The sequence below is a fragment of the Panthera leo genome, chromosome D4 (assembly GCF_018350215.1).
Source record: "Panthera leo isolate Ple1 chromosome D4, P.leo_Ple1_pat1.1, whole genome shotgun sequence".
NCBI classification, from domain to species: Eukaryota; Metazoa; Chordata; class Mammalia; order Carnivora; family Felidae; genus Panthera; species Panthera leo.
Window position 1 is genome coordinate 21,194,150 of NC_056691.1, and position 18,054 is coordinate 21,212,203.

The window sequence follows — 18,054 nt, forward strand, 5'->3', positions numbered from 1 at the left end:
TCCCGTGAGCGAGGTATTTGTAGCATCCGTATTCACAGGCCCCTTGGGTCACGAAGGCAAAACGCACACATCGGTTTTTCTGGCCTCTTGTATGTGCCACTCTCTCGCCTTATCTCATTCCACGTCCTTCATTTCAGTCCAGCGTACCTTTTTCTTACTACCTGTGCATGGTTCTCTCTGCTCTCTGGCTTCGTCTTCCGGGTACAAAGACTTTACTGTGAAATAACACTGGCTCCTTCCTTAAAATCGCAGCCTGCTTCCTCCGTCCTCTCTTGGGGAAGCATCCCCACGGACCCTCCCCGCCTTATTAGTCACATGTGTGTATTTACTCTCATGGCTCTTTGTGCTGGCCGCCTCTCTCACGCTCCACGCCGTGCACACGCTGCTTCCCCGGGCTGCTGCTTTCTCACAGCCCTCTCCTGTCCACACGTGACCCTCCGTTGCAGCTAAGTCCCTTCTCCCAGAGGCTTTCCCGGTGGCTTGCCTGCCTCGGGGCATTTGCTCTTACTGGAAGGCCTGCAGTGCTTTTTCTGTGGCTTATGGTCTCAACTTCAAGTGTCTGCTGAAATGTCACTTATTAGAGCGTTCTGCCCTGACAGCCCTATCTAAAATAGCATCCATCGCTCCCTTACTCTCCCCATCACTGTTCTTTTCAACTGCTCGCCTTTTTTATGCTTGTCTGTAGGCATCATCTGCCTCTCCCTGCTTGAATGGAAGTTCCGTGAGAGCAGAGCAGAACGCTTTACTCTTCAGTTACAGAAGTAGCTCCAGTGCCTGAAATGGTACCTGGTTCCTAGTTGGTGCTCACAGTATATAGTTTTTAAATGAGTGAATGAATGGGGGCGCGGGGGAGAGAGAGAGCACAAGTGGGCCAGCCGGTCTCTTTCTTCTCTGATCTCCCATTGCTTCTTTATTCACTCCTGTACACTCAGGCACTTAGTTTTCACCTTGTTGTTTCCCATGCGTAATTTACTTCTGTCCAGATCTGTGCTAAACTTCCCCGTTGCATCAGACACAATGCTGGCTCCATAGCCAAGTTGCTCCGTAAATATTTGACTGATTAATAAGGGAGGCAAAGCAAATTAGACTTTGAGTTCCCTGAGAATCGAAGGTATAAATACCCATTACCATAAAATTCTGTGTGCCTGCCTGTGTTCTGCAAATAGTTGTTGATTGACTTACAAGTCTTGTTGACTAAGAACTCTGATGTATTTGAAGGTGAAAATTTGGTGTATTTCAAGCAGTGACTAAATAACAAGGTCATAGGATTAATCAAATAACCCCAGTACCTGTGAGTTCCATATGAACCCATGGAGATGGGAGAGGTTTTTGTAGGGAAAAGGTGTGATCCCAGGTTCAAGTACCGCACAGTCACCACTTGGTTAACTAGCTGTTGCACCGGAGCTGGAGTATCACCGTGGGAACAGAAGAGCTGGTTCTTCTTGGCTCAGCTGCTGCCCAGGGGCCATGGCGGGGAGACAGAGGTGTGTCAGGAGTATAGAAAGAAGATGCCCGTCTTGGTTTAGGTTTGGGCCGTTGCAACCACTGTTGAGTTAGAGCTAATCTGATTGAGGAGGCACTTCGGAGCCTTAAGCTGGGCTCCTTTCCTTCCCCTCATTTTGATTCTTAGCATTGTACAATTGTTGGGATCCTTTGGGGCAGATTGATGGCTTTGAGGATGGTTGTGAGGTTTTGTTCCTGGGGGTGATAGAGCCACATCTAATGCAATTGGCAAATGACATTAGGAGTCCCAGAGAGAGCAAGGTGTGGTCAGCAGAGCGAGTTGTGGAGTGTGACAGATGAAAATTTGAATTCTTACTCTGCCAGTGGGCAACCTTGGGATAGTTGGTTAACTTTGTGAGCTCATCTGTAAACCAGGGGTGGCACCTCCCTGACAGGCAGGGCGTCAGGATGGAATAAGATAAGATGTTGTATGTTTAGCACCGTGTTTGGTATAGGGCCGCAGTTCAGTCAGTTGCGGCATCATTTCCTGGTTAGCTTTGCCCCAAGGTATTATCAGTTTTTCAGCGGCTTCTGCAATAGAACATGTAGTAGCGGGCAGAAGTGGCCCAAGATGATTAGATTGAGTAAATTAGACTCCACATCCCCGTCAATTGGTGCCTCTTTATACAAGAGGGCGTCAAGACATGTAAATTCACGTTCATGTATGCATATAGAGATAATATATTTTTATTACAGATTTTTTACCGAAGAAATGATTGTAACAATTAGGTGGCTCTTCAGATCTTAAGGTACAGAATTGTGAAACTTTGTTTTGTGCTTATTTTTCAACAGAAGCAACTCATATTTTTGTGCTAGAGCACAAAACATAATAAATCACCTAAAGGCTTTTCCCCTACCACACACACAAAGTAAATGGCCTTTCTCCAGACAGACTTAAAACAGTCGTGTATCTCTATCCTAATTATTTTTACAGAATGAGTTGCTAGATGTTATCAAAAGTTATAATTAAATGCATGTTCCAAACTAATGAATAAAGTAGCTTTTCTCGAATAATTCACATTGGGTCCTCTTGTCTGTTCTGGTGAATTCGCAGGAGTTCCACTCAATATGTAATTAGAACGACAACATAGTTTAATTTCAACATAAGCCCAAAACGGACTTTTTCCCTCACCTGCTACTTGAAGGAGGCATCTGTAAATATATACAACTATTCAGTCAAAACCCTAGTACTAATTATATCATGAGTTTATGGCATGTGAATGTAGCTGTGACAGAAGACCTCAGGTTTATGGGTTTTAGGCTGCTCACAATTCAGAAATCTTTCCCTGTTGTTGTATTTGTTTGTTTTTATAAAAGTGGGCTTTTTCAAGATAGGAACAATGCTTGACACACAGTAAGCCACCAACAAGTATTTGTTGGTCGGCTAACCTACTAGTGGGTTCATATGCTACTTAGAACCTGATTTTCTGTCATACTTCATAAAGTTCAGTGGCCAGACCTTTTGTTGTGAATTCAAGGCCTACTCCTGTCTTGTGAGACCTTGGAAACTTGAAGTGTTGCAAAGTATGAGAAAGATAAGTGCGCCGTTACAAAACTGGGCCTTTTAGAGAGGGTCAGGGAGGTGGGGGTGGGAAGGCCAGGGACCTTCTTTAAATATGCTGCTTTTTCCTAGAAAGGTAGTGATTCGGATTAAATAGCATCTTCAGCGCACAAGTTTTAAAAAGAGCCACTTGCAGATGCCTTGACTGTTCGAGGTATATAGTTCTGTCAGAAAGTCCAAGCTGCTTCTGTTCTCCTTACAGTCTTCCTTAGCCATTCTTAGTTCTTAGTGCTTTTGCCTGCTGCGCACACATGTGCGTATGCGTGTGTGTGTGTTTTGGAAGAGTGCGGGTCACCGTATTCTCTGGTGCCCTGTACCCTCTCCCTCCGGCCCTACGTTGCTACTAAATGGCCGGACATCTCGGACATCTTGAGTGTGTTATTCGCACGTCAGGTTCATCGTATCACGATGCTTCCCCACACTGGGTCTTCCTCCCGAATTGCCCATCAGGACTACTGGCATTCTGGTTCTTGTTTCCTAAGCTCAGAAACTCAGTTATTGGCTCCCTCCTCACATCTCATTCATTATGTCCTACAGAATTTTATATCCGCTGTTACTGTTAGTGTGGCTTCCTTAGCCTAGCCTAGTTCAGGTCCCCCACTGCCTTGCATCTAGATTATTGGAATAATTGTCTCTTACTTCTCCTACCCATGTGTTCCTTGCTGTCAAATTTATTCTGTCAGTTGCCCCAGTGATGTCCTACCTGTTCTCGCTCCAAAAACCCTGTGGGAGGGGCGCCTGGGTGACTCCCATCGGGTAAGTGTCCAACTCTTGATTTTGGCTCAGGTCATGATCTCACGGTGGTTGAGAGCAAGCCCTGTGTTGGGCCCAGTGCAGAGCATGGAACCTGCTTGGGATTTTCTCTTTCCCTCTCTCTCAAAATAAAAAATGAACTTCAAAAAAAAATAAATAAAAGAATTTAGTGAATTCTGTTTGTCGAGTTGTCAGGCTGGCATTCTAGGCCCTCCCCTTTATAGCGTTAGGTGTCGATACATTGAGTTTCTATACATATAGATACATATCAATATATATACATGTATGTACACATTTGATCAGACTGTACTCGGGCCAGCTCCCTCAACCACTCCTCTGTGTAATCATTATTAAATAAATGAATCCTTGGATTAAAACCAGTCCAGCAATTTCCATCATTGTACCTTCTCCTTTTAGAGCCCTTGCTCTCTGCCGTTTCCACCCCTGGAATTGTTTTTCTGTCTTCCTCCCTCTTTGGTGAGATCCTTCCATTCCACAAAACCCATCTCTACTACCATGTCACTATTGAAATGTCAGCTTTGTCTTTTCTTTTTGAACCACCACAGAACCTATATTTCTTATCTTCCGCCTGGTATTGTGCTCACTTCTATGCTTTTCTCATCATACTTCCTAGATTAGAAGCCCCTAGTGGGCAAGACCAGTGCCTTCCCTGATTTTGTATTCTTAGCATGATGTCTGTATCCAAGCATGTGGCTAAAAGGTCCTTACTGATGAAATTAATGAGACAGAGAAAGAATAGTGCTTCAAGCCTGGGTTTCTCTGAGTTTTAGAAAGATTGGCTTTCAGTACACATTTCAGTACACCTTGCTAGCTACACATCAAAGAGTTTGCTGAAATCTGATAAGTGTGTACTAGAGTTTTATCGTTTCCAGTCTTGAGTATCTTAACGTGTGCTAACAGCAAACAGAGGACCACATTATATCCTTAACACAAGTAGGTTCTTGAAATTCTTCTTAAAGGATCTCCAGGAACATAGTAGGTGTTCACAGAGTGGTCGCGGTTGAGTTGAAGAATGTCCTATCAAAAACCTCAAAAGAAGTTGTGTGCCTAGTTTCTTAACTATTTTAATTCTCAAAGCTCTTTAAAAACCATTTAGTGATACTAGAGAGGAGAGAAGGGATGGCTTTTCAAGTAAATTATCATTAAGAATGTATAACACCATCTAAACTTGGAATAACCTTCCCCTGCCTTCTTTTAAGATTTAGTCTTCATGACCTCTTTAATTGCTAAATCAATTAGCCTTTTCCTCCTTCGTCATCCCTCAGAATCTCAGCCTTTCTCTCCAAGTATTGCTGCCTTTCCCTCCTTGCCTGATTGACACCCAGCTCTCTCCCAAGGGGAGCCTCTCTGAGGGGATGCCCCTTCATTTGTTTCATATCCCAAAATCCTCAGGGCCAGTGGTGGGGTAATAAAGGCTGTCATCACCCTGCACCCCTTGCAGTGTGTTCTAGAACCGAACTCCTTTACCTTTTTGGGAAAACTCTAACCCTTTCAGGCTTGTGCCATTGGATTGTACCCTCCCCCCCTTCCACCTTGTTGGGGGATTTTCCCAGTTTATTAAAGACTGGACCCTTGGCTTAGGGTCTTCCTCCACTCGGAACCTGCCATCATCCCAGGTGACTCTGGTGTTCACAAGGTCAACCCCCAGTAACCTCGTGTCGTGGCTTGGACCATGTCCCCTCTAGCTTCTCCCTTTGAGTTCAGTTACCTACTTACAGGGTCACAAGGAAGATGTCGTCCCTGCCCCTCCCTGTGTCATCTCCAGAGTCCCAGTGTCCCATCCAGCACACCCTTCTCTACCTCCACCTGCCCAGAGTGATCTTTTGCATTGCAAATCTGTTCCCAGCTGTCTCACTGTCTCCCAAACCCTAGCCACTGGCTTGTCCCTTAGATCACTGCACAGAACTCCTGTCTGGTTTCCCTTTTTCTGTTGTGCCCCCTACAATCCGCTCCTCACCCAGCAGCCAGAACGGCACTTGAAAACATTAACTGAATCCTGCCACTCCTGCCCCTGAGTCTCCTGTGACTTCCCCTTCTGCCCAGAATAACACCCACACTCCTCTTCACAGCCTGCCGGGCCCTTTTTAACGCTGCCTTCCCGTCTCCAGCCTGCCCCTCTCCACTGAGTACTCGCGAGCATTCCCACTTGGTTCTGCTTCAGGGACTGTGTCTTGTTCCTCTTCCTGGCACGTTCCCCCCTCGATGTGTGCAGGGCCTGTGTCCTTCCTTCATGTCTGTGCTCGTACGCTGCCCCAGACCTGTGCAGCTCGTGTGTGTGTGTGTGTGTGTGTGTGTGTGTGTGTGTGTGTGTGTGTGTCGGCATCTGATGGAGTCTGAGGTTACTGATTTATCTCCTTATATATGATGTCTGCTTTCCATTCTAGATGTGGGCCTGGAGGATAGGGACTTGGTCTACTTTATTCACCTCTGATTCCCCAGCACCTGATAGCACCTGGTTCATACTAGGCACTTAATTAATAGTTTCCGAGTAAATAATAAGCATTCGGTCTCACTCTGGCCTTCATGTTTGTCACACACCTCCTCACACCGTCTTCTTTACACCATTTCCTCACTCTGTCAGATTGTCACGGTACCATGCACTTCCACTGTTCATAGCCTTGACCATCTAACATTTTAATACTTCTCTATGTGAATATCTCATTAATGAACCTGCCCCTCTGCCTACCTGCCGCCCACTCTCCACAGGCTGTAACCTCAGGAGAACCGGGGATACGGCTTTTTTCTTTCTGTTGTAACCCCAGTCCGGCCAGCATGGTGCTTGGTGTGCTGGGGTACGCAAGAAGTACGAGTTGAGGGGCCCCTGGGCGTCTCGGTTGGTTAAGCATCCAACTCTTGGTCTCAGCTTAGGTCATGATGTGGTGGTTCCTGAGTTTGAGCCCCATGTCAGGCTCCATGCTGACGGTACAGAGCCTGCTTGGAATTTTGTCTCTCTCAAAATAAAGAAACTTACAAAGTCCGTGTTGAATGGTTGAATCTCTTTGATTGACCATCCTCTCCTCCCCGACCTTGGTCATCTCTCTCAGTTATCCACATCTCTGACTGCTCTTGCTGGTCAAGGTTCTGTAGACGGAAGCATTCCCTTAGATCCTGCATGTAGTCTGTTGACTGCGTAATCTGCCGCAAGATTATTGTTTCTGTTCCCTTAGTTTCAACTGTCACTTTTAGTCGATAAGCACGCACAGGGGCGCCCTGGTGGCTCAGTTGGTTAAGCGTCTGACTTCATCTCAGGTCATGGTCTCACGGTTCGTGGGTTCAAGCCCCACTTAGGGCTCTGGGCTGACAGTTCAGAGCCTGGAGCCTGCTTCAGATTGTGTCTCCCTCTGTCTCTGCTCCTGCCCTGCTTGCGCTCTGTCTCTCTCTCTCTCTCTCAAAAATAAACGCTAAAAAAAAAAAACTTAACACATTGTCCTTCTAACCTAACCTCTCTCCTGAACCACATTACTTGACTTCCTTCTGAGTTGTTAGGGTTCCTGACTGCCTTCACGTTAGAGAAAACCAAACCATTTTCCTCCCTGCGTGCATACCTTTCAGTCATGATTCCCTGACACTTGACTGATGTATCGTGGGCTACCTAAGTCATCTGGGTTCCAAGCTTTAGAGCCCTCCTCAGTGCTTCTCTCTCGGGTTGCACCTCCTATGTATCTCCCAAGTCCTTTTGATTTGACAAGGCAATGTCTTCTGTCTCTTGTCTTCCTAGTTTCCTGCTTCCTTCCCCCTCAGCAATCTGACCTACTACTTTTCTTCTACAACCCAGTCCTGTGCCTTTCTCTGTTGTTTACAGAGAGAGAAAAAGCCCTCCACTACCTGGCACCACATCTTCCACGGCCACATGTTCGCATCATCCTTTCTGAGGACACTCAGGGCCCCTCAGTAATGGGCTGCATTTTGATGAATTTAGGTGACTAGCCTGTAGATTTTTGCATTGAGGAACCATAAACTGGCTTGATTCTAAAACTTCCCTGATCGGTCCAAGCTCCAATCCTTTGTGTACCCACAGACGCTTTCCCCGGGTACGTCTTTTGTTAACTTCTTTCTATAAACAGAGCGCATTCCAAAGCTTCACGCCAAAGTAGAATGACATAATTTCCAAAATGAGCTATCGCCTGTGGTAGAGGATGGGTCCAGCCCTCTCCCCCCAGCCCCTGCTTCACAGTAGCCTCACTGAGGCGCCCTTCCTAACCTCTGCACCCTAAAAACAGGGGTGTGTTGAGGGAGATGTTCTAACTTAAGTTGCATTTTGGAACCAAATGCTTTCCCATATAGAGCTTTTCCTGGAAATGAACTAGAAAAGGAGCTGCCGATAGGTGCTCACAAGGTCGGCCTCTGTGGTGGTCACACAGGGTGCCTTTTCAGGTTCCAGCTCCCTTGGGAATTACTTGAATTAGTGATGGTCAAGTCTGTGGTTTGTGTGTAGGGCACGTCGGTCATTTCACAACGTAGGCCCAGATGCTCTTAACTCCTTAAAGCTTGATAACTTGGGCTTATTGATCCCCATTAGTAAACCACTTGATCGAATTGAGAGACAGGCAGAATCTTCTCACAGGCTTCTGAATGACCCATAGCAGAAAGCGGTGCAGGTTTGCTGAGCACCCTGAAGGAGTAGGTGTTATGCTAGACGTTGGCTGTCCTGTTTAATTCTCCAGAAAGTGTGGGTAGCATGCTCCCCCTTTTGAAGTTTAAAACTGAGGTTCAGAAAGGCTAAGTAACTACTTAGGTCACACAGCAGCTAGTGAAGGGTCGGCCTGAGAATTTGATCATAGAGCTAGCTCTGTGACTCTGAAAATGATGTTCTTTCTACTATAGTAGGTAAATTTGATTTCTTTGCAAATCACAAGTAGCACCACAAATGTTTTATTTTTCATCTCGTTACGACGATCAGTTAAGTAACATTTTTTGCATTCCCCTCTTCCTATTTTTTTCTCCTCCCCACTACCATAGAGCATACTCCTTCCACGTCACCGCGGACGGTCAGATGCAGCCCGTCCCTTTCCCCCCCGACGCCCTCATCGGACCCGGCATCCCCCGCCACGCGCGCCAGATCAACACCCTGAACCACGGGGAGGTGGTGTGCGCGGTGACCATCAGCAACCCCACGAGACATGTGTACACGGGCGGGAAGGGCTGCGTCAAGGTCTGGGACATCAGCCACCCCGGCAACAAGAGCCCCGTGTCTCAGCTCGACTGTCTGGTGAGCGCACTTGATGCAGAAATAGGATGGGACAGTGAGAGACTTGGGTGTACAAGCAGCACACGGAGTTGATCTCGAGTGGGTAGTTGTCCTCACCGCTTGGTGGCCTTTCGCGTGGAGGTTCAGAGTGCTGCTGAGGAGGCATCTTTCAGTTCCCCGGGAAGCATCTTTCAGTTCAGTCAGCAGGTCTTGGTGGCACGTGCCCCAGGGCATCTTCCATTCACCCGGCCCAGGGCACAGGCACCGACCCGCCACCTGCTTTCCTGTCTGGTAAGGGAGGTGAGGAAAATTCGAAGCCCGGGAGGGTTTCTGTGAGCATGCTCCTGGCTCTCTCAGTCTGTCACATTGTGAGACGAGACTAGAGTACCCCCTTAGCTGTCTCCTGGGCACCTGCCCCTGTGTTGTGTTTGAAACCTCACTTGGACGTTCTTCCTTAGACCGGCGGTAGCGCTCTCGCCGCAGCGCAGTGTTAGGTCCGCGTCACATGCCTGACGCACACAGCATTCCCAGAGCCTAACGAGCTGGAAGGGGCCTTTTTTTTCCTGTCCCTTAACAGTCCTCGATGGGGTCTTGCCCCCGGTTGATGATGCTTGATCAGCCCCGGCCGCCCGTCAGCCAGCTAACGCAGGCCGGAAGGGAGGAGACTCCACGTCTCTGACCCCTGACCCTCTGGCGGTGGCAGGAGGACCTTTCACTGGCCAGGTCGAGTGTGCCAGGGGACCCAGGTCCCCAGATGTGGCTGCTCCGGGATTGTGAGGGCCCCCGCGTTGTGTGCATGTGTCTTTGTGTGCAAATGACGGAGGCAGCTGGGTGATTTGGTGGTGGTGGGAGTTGGGTCTAGATCTTTGCATTTTCATGCTAATTAAGATTAAATATCTCAGCACTAAATTTGTAGATCAAGTTTAAGTACTTCCCTAATTTCATGTAATTTTCTAGCATTAATCCACTTTATCATTGTCATAAGTAAAAATGGCTCATTAAAACCAGGAGGGAACACAATACTTTTATGGATTTCTGCTCTCATGTTAATGCTGTTTTCCTTTCCTCATGAGTGATCTCTTGATGGTTTTTGTCTCTACAGAACAGGGATAACTACATCCGTTCCTGCCGATTGCTCCCTGACGGTCGCACCCTCATCGTGGGAGGGGAAGCCAGCACTCTGTCCATCTGGGACCTGGCGGCTCCGACCCCGCGCATCAAGGCGGAGCTGACGTCCTCGGCCCCTGCGTGCTACGCCCTGGCCATCAGCCCCGACTCCAAGGTCTGCTTCTCGTGCTGCAGTGACGGCAACATCGCGGTCTGGGACCTGCACAACCAGACGCTGGTGAGGTGAGTGGGCAAGATCTCTTACCAGGGCACGAGGGGAGCCGATTTTACCACTCTGGGCCAAAGAGCTGTGTGCATCTAAAAAGATGAAATAACAATTACCGTACTAAAAAGTGTTAGGAACAGGCCTCTTTTAAGATGCTGGAAACAAATTAGTAATGTAGAATCTTATTTTCTACACTTCTGATCTTAAAAAATGAGGGCTTGTTTTCTTTCTTTGCTTTTTTTGGATGTTATCCTGAGCATCACCAACTTGGGTTTTTAAAAAATGAGGTCATTTTTACATAATTAATGTACATAATGTTCCCATGACCTCATGAGCTCGTTAGACATCTGTAATTTGCCATCTGTGCTTGCTAACCAGCCATTATTGTGGATAGACACTCACTGAGAAGATTCACAGCGCATGGCACTGTCCTTTGTGCCACGTGTAGCCCACACATTCATTCGTTCAGCAGATAACCATCGAACACCTACCATGGGCCCAGGCTTTGTGCTACTTGCTCTGAAATGGTCTAGATTATCTGTAGTCCCACGTTGGAGGATGGATAGATGCACTGAGATGTCTGTTTTAAGAAGTGAAATTGTATAGGGTTGGCGTTGATAGGTAAAGCCCTGAAATGAGTCTCCAGATGTCAGCACCCACAAGAGCAGGAAGCAAGAGGTGTGATCCACCGAAGGGTGTGAGAGGATTGTAATCAAGCCTAGCTGTGAGTTCGAGGGAGTGTGTCAGGAGAAGAGGCCTCCACTGTCCATCCGTCAGATATTTTGCAGGACTGAGCTCCAAGTATGATTCCAAAAACAAAGTAGTTGTCATTTGTTTCATCTTGGGTAAGGCTCTTACAAGAAATTGCTCCTAATCTCTCCTTCCCCCAGTGTCTTTTGTACATTCCACCAGCTCCTGGGGCAGCTGAACCACACTGCGTTTCTTTCCATGTGCCTTACCTGAGAGCATGGCCGTTTTGTCTTACGTGGCCTCGTACAGTTGCATTGTTGTGCCCTGGCAAAATTCGCTCTGCCGCTCCCTTGCCCTCCTCATAGCTTTTGTAGAAGGGAAGATGTTCCTGACTTCTTAAATTCTTTCCTTCGGGGGCACCTGGGTGGCTCAGTCAGTTAAGCGTTCGCTTTCAGCTCAGGTCACGATCTCATGGTTTGTGAGTTCGAGCCCCCCCGCGTTGGGCTCCGTGCTGACAGCTCAGAGCCTGGAGCCTGCTTTGGGTTCTGTGTCTCCCTATCTATTTCTCTGCCCCTACCCCTGCTCATGCTCTCTTTCTCTCTCAAAAATAAATAAATGTTAAAAAAAATTTTTTTAATTCTTTCCTTCATATCACAATGATATAATAGGTCTTAAAGTATTTTTGGTTAGTGCATATACATGTAGCTGTGTGTTCTCTTTTGTTTACTTGTGTTGGAGATTTTTTTTTCCCATTGGTTATATTAATCGTTTTTTGGTATGAAGAGTACTTCCTAAGTATTCAGAAATAAAAAGTGCAGGAAATACAACATCTTAACTAAACTTCAATCTATGTATATGCTTTATTATTACTTTGAATAATTAGAAAATACAGTAATTCCAAATGAAATCTATAAGACTGGCAATGATATTGCTCCCTGAGGAATTCTAAATTTTTTTATTGAAGTATAATTAACATTCAGTGTTATATTAGTTTCAATATGCAAAATAATGATTCACCAATTACTAAGTGCTTATCATGTGGGTGTACCCTTAAACATCTTTGCTTATCTGTCCCCTCTCCCACCTCCCTTCTGGCAACCACCAGTTTGTTTTCTAGGAGTCTGGTTTTTTGTTCATCCTTTTTTTTTCTTTGTTCATTCGTTTCTTAAATTCTACATATGAGTGAAATCATATGGTGTTTATCTTTCTTTGACTTATTTCACTTAGCATTATACTCTAGCTCTATCCATGCTGTGGCAAATGGTAAGGACTTTTTTATGGCTGAGTAATACTCCACTGTGTATCTATACCACGTCGTGTCCATTTATCAGTGGACACTTGGGCTGCTTCCGTATCTTGGCTATTATAAATAATGCTGCAGTCAACATAGGGGTGCATACATCTTTTTGAATTGGTGTTTCCTTGGGTAAATACCAGTAGTAGTAGAAGTCCTGAATCATATGCTGTTTCTACTTCTAATTTTTTGAGGAAGCTCCGTACTGTTTTCCATGGTGGCTGCACTGACGAACTCCTGAGTTGAGTTCACCTAAAAACTAACTTTTCAAACTCTGAGTTGAGTTCACCTAAAAACTAACTTTTCAGGGGTTTTCACTCCATTTTGACATTTTCAGGCAATTCCAGGGCCACACCGATGGGGCCAGCTGTATTGACATTTCTAATGACGGCACCAAGCTCTGGACGGGCGGCCTGGACAACACGGTCAGGTCCTGGGACCTGCGCGAAGGGCGGCAGCTACAGCAGCATGACTTCACCTCACAGGTCTGGTCTTGTGCCCGTGACCTTTTAGACGCCATGGTCTTGTGAAATACAGGACGTGCTTAAGGTTTAAGTCGTTTACCAGGTGATGAAGTCACTTTTGACTCTAGGTTAGATAACTGAAAATTTCATTGTTTTCTGTCAAAATAGCATAGTGTTTATTTTATTAAAGGATTAATATATTGGATTTTACATAAATGGCTAATAAATTCTGTTGTGGAGATGTATCGCATTACCTTAGGATTTGGCTGCGATTTCTTCCCATACAATTCAAATTATCTTGACGTCTTTCATAATTGGAGTAGTATCTATCCCCAGAAGAAACAGTACCTCCCGGTTAAAGGAGGTGCTCTTCCCTAGTCACCGTCACTATCGCCTGTTTTAATTCCAGATCTTTTCTCTCGGCTACTGCCCAACTGGAGAGTGGCTCGCAGTGGGGATGGAGAACAGTAACGTGGAAGTGCTACATGTCACCAAGCCAGACAAATACCAGCTGCATCTTCATGAGAGCTGTGTGCTGTCGCTCAAGTTTGCCCATTGTGGTGAGTAGTCCCCTCCCGTCCGCCGCCAGAATCCCTCCTTCTGCCCTCCTGCTGATGCGTTTTACTCCACCCCTTTAGTTTATTACCGTGTCCCTCTTCAAAATTACATTACTTTCTTACACATACTTGCTATGTCTCTAACGCTGTGTACTAATCCACTTTACCCTTCTTGTAAGTATAAATAACTCACTAAATCTAGGAGAGTGAGCTTTATTTTTCCCGTGAAGAGAAACTTTTGTTGCAAATGAGATGGGTTTTCTGTGAATGGTTGGGTGCTCTATATAAAGCACATCTCTGGTATCTGATGACGTCACACGAACAAAACCCCTCTTTCTGTAGGCAAATGGTTTGTAAGCACTGGAAAGGACAACCTTCTGAATGCCTGGAGAACACCTTACGGAGCCAGTATATTCCAGGTAACATTAACTTGTTTCGCTACCACTTCTGTGTGCTCACTGCATGGCAGTGGTTCACCCAAGCTCGCTCTGTGCGTTCTGTCAGGTTAATAAGGCCCCCAGTGTTCTAAGGGGCAGGTGCTGTGATTCACCTGTCGTACAGACCAGAATACCCTGCGTGAGGGAGGCTCGTGTCCTAGCCACAAGCCGTGGAGGGCGGGGATGGTCTCCAGTTCTCTGTGAGCCCAGAGCCGAGACACCGAGCCTGATACGCTAGCTCTTCACACCTCAGTCCCGTTTATACACGAGAGTAGAGGTTTTACGTCTTCTGTGATTTTCGTGTGGGGGTTACATCTTTAAAATGCTTACATTTAAAAAGTTTGAGCGTATTGCTTGAATACTTGTATTAGGATTGTTATTTCTTTGGGCTTTTTTCCCCAAAGAAGAGTGTTCCGGAAAAGTTTAGTAAATCTTGATTAATTTCATAAATGTGTATTCTTACTGAATCAGTGGTCCTTGGTGTAGAGTGTGAAATTATTTCTAGGAGGACCAAACGGTAGGCATGGTACCCCGTGTGCTCACGCACAGTCTCGTTGCTCTCTGGCTGTCACGTGTGAATCTCATAGACAAGTTAAAGAAGACCACCTTTTTTTAACCTGTACTTCGAATTTTTTTTTTTTTTTTAGGAATAGAAACAGATTTGCAGTTTTCTCGAATGAGTAGTACTAAGTCATCATAGAGTAGATCAATGCAGTTGAATCCAAAAATATATATACTGAGTGAAAATACTGTGCAAGATAATCAACAGGACAAAAACAGCTAGTTCTTGCTGCCATGAAGTTTATAATTTAATACAGTATTTTTTTTGTATTATGGGTTAAACCCTTTCTGGTGGTCCCAACCAGGACTTAAATATATGTACATGTATGTGTATATGTATGTGTGTGTATATATGTGTGTGTGTATCTATAAAATCTTAGAGTGGATCTTTTTTTTTTTTTTTTAACGTTTATTTATTTTTGAGACAGAGAGCGACAGAGCATGAACGGGGGAGGGTCAGAGAGAGAGAGGGAGACACAGAATCTGAAACAGGCTCCAGGCTCTGAGCTGTCAGCACAGACCCGACGCGGGGCTTGAACTCACAAACCACGAGATCATGACCTGAGCCGAAGTCGGATGCTTAACCGACTGAGCCACCCAGGCGCCTGGATGTTTTACAAGTGTGTGAATATCTTATGTGTATAATGGGTTGTGAAGTAAAACGGATTTATTACAGATTATAGTCCAAAAAGTTTGAGAAACACTGATAATGGGTTAGCATCTGCATGTCAGATTGTGTGTGTGTGTGTGTGTATGTGTGTGTGTGTGTGTGTGTGTGTGTGTGTTTTCAGAGTTCCGGTTAAAATCCTGTCAAGTTTAGAGGCGCCTGGGTGGCTCAGTCGGTTTGGCGTCTGACTCTTGATTTCAGCTCAGGTCATGATCTCACAGTTCGTGAGATTGAGCCCCTTGTTGGGCTCCACGCTGACAGCACAGAGCCTGCTTGGGATTCTCCCTCTCCATCCCTTCTTTCTCTGCCCCTTCTCACCTCCCCCACATGCTCACTCGCGCGCTCTCTCTCTCTCTCAAATAAACTTAAAAAATAAAATAAAATCTTGTGGGGTTTTGTTTAGCACAGTTCAGTTCAAAGTTGACATTGAACCCCTTGAAGGTAGTGTAGTTGAAGACGGTATCCAGAACTCTTAAGTATGTACAGCTGGCATTCTTTTTTTCACACAGGAGAAAATGAGACTTTCTATTACAAATATTTTTACATTCCCGATGTCAAAAGATGTGGTGTTTTTGATGCCATTTTCCACTTGAACTCTGAGGCAACCCTCTGAGGTGGCGGGCAGGCAAGATGTCTTTACCTGCTTGTCAGGGAAGGAGGCTCAGACGGGTCGAGTGACTTGTCCGGTGTTCCACAGCTCGACCTGAGTCCAAGCCGACTGACTGAGGTTGAGGGTTTCCCGCCCTTGACCGTGTGGAACACAGGATCGGGAACCGGGCGTGGCTTCTTCGGCCCCGCCGCCCATACACCCAGCCTGCCTGCTGCCCCACGGCCCCAGTGCAGGAGCCCGTAGCCTAGCTCGGGGCGGCGTCCGGAGGAGTGCCCCTGGCCCCGCCATTTAAGGAGGTGCCCGCCCCGTCTTTCCTGCCTTGGTGCTCCAGTCGGGACAGCGGGACGTGTCACACTCTTCCCCCGTGTGTTTTCTAGTCCTGCCTCGTGGGTTTGTCCTTGAGTACCTAACCTTTGTGTCTGTTTCCTTCCTAGTCCAAAGAATCCTCATCGGTGCTTAGCTGTGACATCTCTGTGGATGACAAATACATTGTCACTGGCTCTGGGGACAAGAAGGCCACGGTTTATGAAGTTATTTATTAAGGACAAATCTTCATGCGAACTGGACCCCTTCTCCCTGTAGCACTTTGTTCTGTCCTCCTCTTCCCCTGCATCTAAAACCAAGGATTCCACACGCTGGCTACAGCTGTGGGGTTTGATCCCGCCTCTTACCCCCACTTCCTCCTCGCTGTTGAATTGTGAATACCCATTAAGAACCTGTGATACCAAATCTTCAGCTCTCTACCCGGAAGAACATGGAAGAACCATACTTAACCGTGACGGAATCTTGAATTATGTATTATATCTGTAATATATTTATTTTGTTTAAAGAAGGCTTTCTAACTTTGACTGAATAAAGCTGTCTGCTCCTGCATTGATAATGAAGATGCGTTGTATTTGATACCCCTCCCCTCCTTTTTTTGGCAAAGGAGGGGAAAGGAAGGTTTAAAATAATTGATTAAAAATGTCACTAAATGTAGACTAAGGACTGTATAGAGACGTGAAATGTATAATTACATATGGAAGCAATATGTTGCTGTGTTGTTAGGTTTTTGTTTTTGTTTTTGTTTTCTACTTTAAATGTTTGGAAATTTGAACGATTAGAACCTGACAGGCCACGTCGTATTCATTTGAGTCTATTTGGACAACTTTAACAAATATATCTATAGCTTTAGATTCTATTTGATAAAAGTAATTGGACTTCTCCTTTTTCTTTTTTGACTCGTTGACAAGTGTCTTTGTAATAAGTTTTTAATTCCTTTTTTTATTGTATTATAGACAGATGAACAAATTAAATCTGGCCTAAAGAGAGAACTTAATCCCTTCCGGATATTTTTGCCACGTTTCTTTGCAAAGGGAGATGTATACCTTTGGGCAGTTTTGTCATTAACGAGAAATTATGGGCTATTTTTTGGCATGTTCTTCGGGAACTGCACAGACTCAGGGGAGGATTCCTCCTGCTGTGCGAGGCAAGTCTTTTACAAAACGAGGACAGCAGAGGAGATTTGCAAGGACCTCCCTCTGAAAACCAGAAAGAATGGACTCTCACCTGGGAGGAGGACTTGCTTTCTTTACCTCCGGTTCTTTCCCTGTCTTAGTTGGATGTCCCCGAAATGGACGCGGGCTGTGCCATTGTGCCAGAAACATTGTGTTATCTTTTATGTTGTTGTTGTTGCTGTTCAACTATGATATGTGACTCCTTTTTTTTTTTTATTATTATTATTTTTTGTTTGAATGCTTTAAAAATCTTTTAAGTCTGTGGATCTGCTGATGTACAGTGCCTTTGCTGCTATGGATCAAAATCAAGAGAACTGTGTAGATAAACTTTATTGTACAAGTAGAAAATTACTTAATTTCATACTAGAAATGGATGGATGCTGCAAGTTGAAATGGACTGTCCATTGACGTTCCTAATGTGGTAGCAGAAAAAAAAAAATGGTGTCTTAAGTGCTTAGTGTTTGATGTCATTAACAGTTTCGTAAAACTCTACAGTGTAGAAAGATTTTGATACTAAACTGTGCATTGTACATAGTTCTAATGCATCGTATTGACCACCAGTACTTCTATAACGGTAGATTGTTTGTGCATTCAGACTTTTAAGCATTAAACATAAAATAACTTCTAGGACGCTTATTTCTAATTCTTTGCTGTGCTGACTTTGGTTTGTTTTTTGTCTGTGACTTTGCCACTCCTATATGCTAAAAATTACTAGTTTTATTCAAGGGAGACGGGGGTCGCGTGGGCTTTATTGTTACCGCCGTCTTAGTTCTGTTTTTATTTTCACTTGACAAGAACGGGAGGGGAGAGCAGATGGACGTTATCGAGGACGTGTTGCTACCAAACAGTTATTGAGTGTCTCCTTGGTTTGTACAAATACGGTCTCTCGAAACGTTGTCAGTGTTACTCGAATGCTTTA

The 18,054-nt window shown here is 45.4% G+C and overlaps 1 protein-coding gene across 12 annotated transcripts in view; it reads left to right on the forward strand.

Annotated features, from left to right (window-relative positions):
• Window positions 1-17,762, forward strand: part of LOC122204905 (transducin-like enhancer protein 4) — a 141,141-nt gene extending 123,379 nt beyond the window's left edge. For all 12 annotated transcript variants that reach the window (XM_042912727.1, XM_042912728.1, XM_042912735.1 and 9 more), the window contains 6 exons: window positions 8,798-9,047; window positions 10,129-10,376; window positions 12,681-12,828; window positions 13,217-13,367; window positions 13,707-13,783; window positions 16,074-17,762. In XM_042912727.1, the coding sequence (XP_042768661.1) occupies window positions 8,798-9,047; window positions 10,129-10,376; window positions 12,681-12,828; window positions 13,217-13,367; window positions 13,707-13,783; window positions 16,074-16,181 (982 nt within the window). In that variant the 3' untranslated portion in view covers window positions 16,182-17,762. The remainder of the gene's footprint in view (window positions 1-8,797; window positions 9,048-10,128; window positions 10,377-12,680; window positions 12,829-13,216; window positions 13,368-13,706; window positions 13,784-16,073) is intronic.
• The last annotated feature ends 292 nt before the right edge of the window (window positions 17,763-18,054 follow it).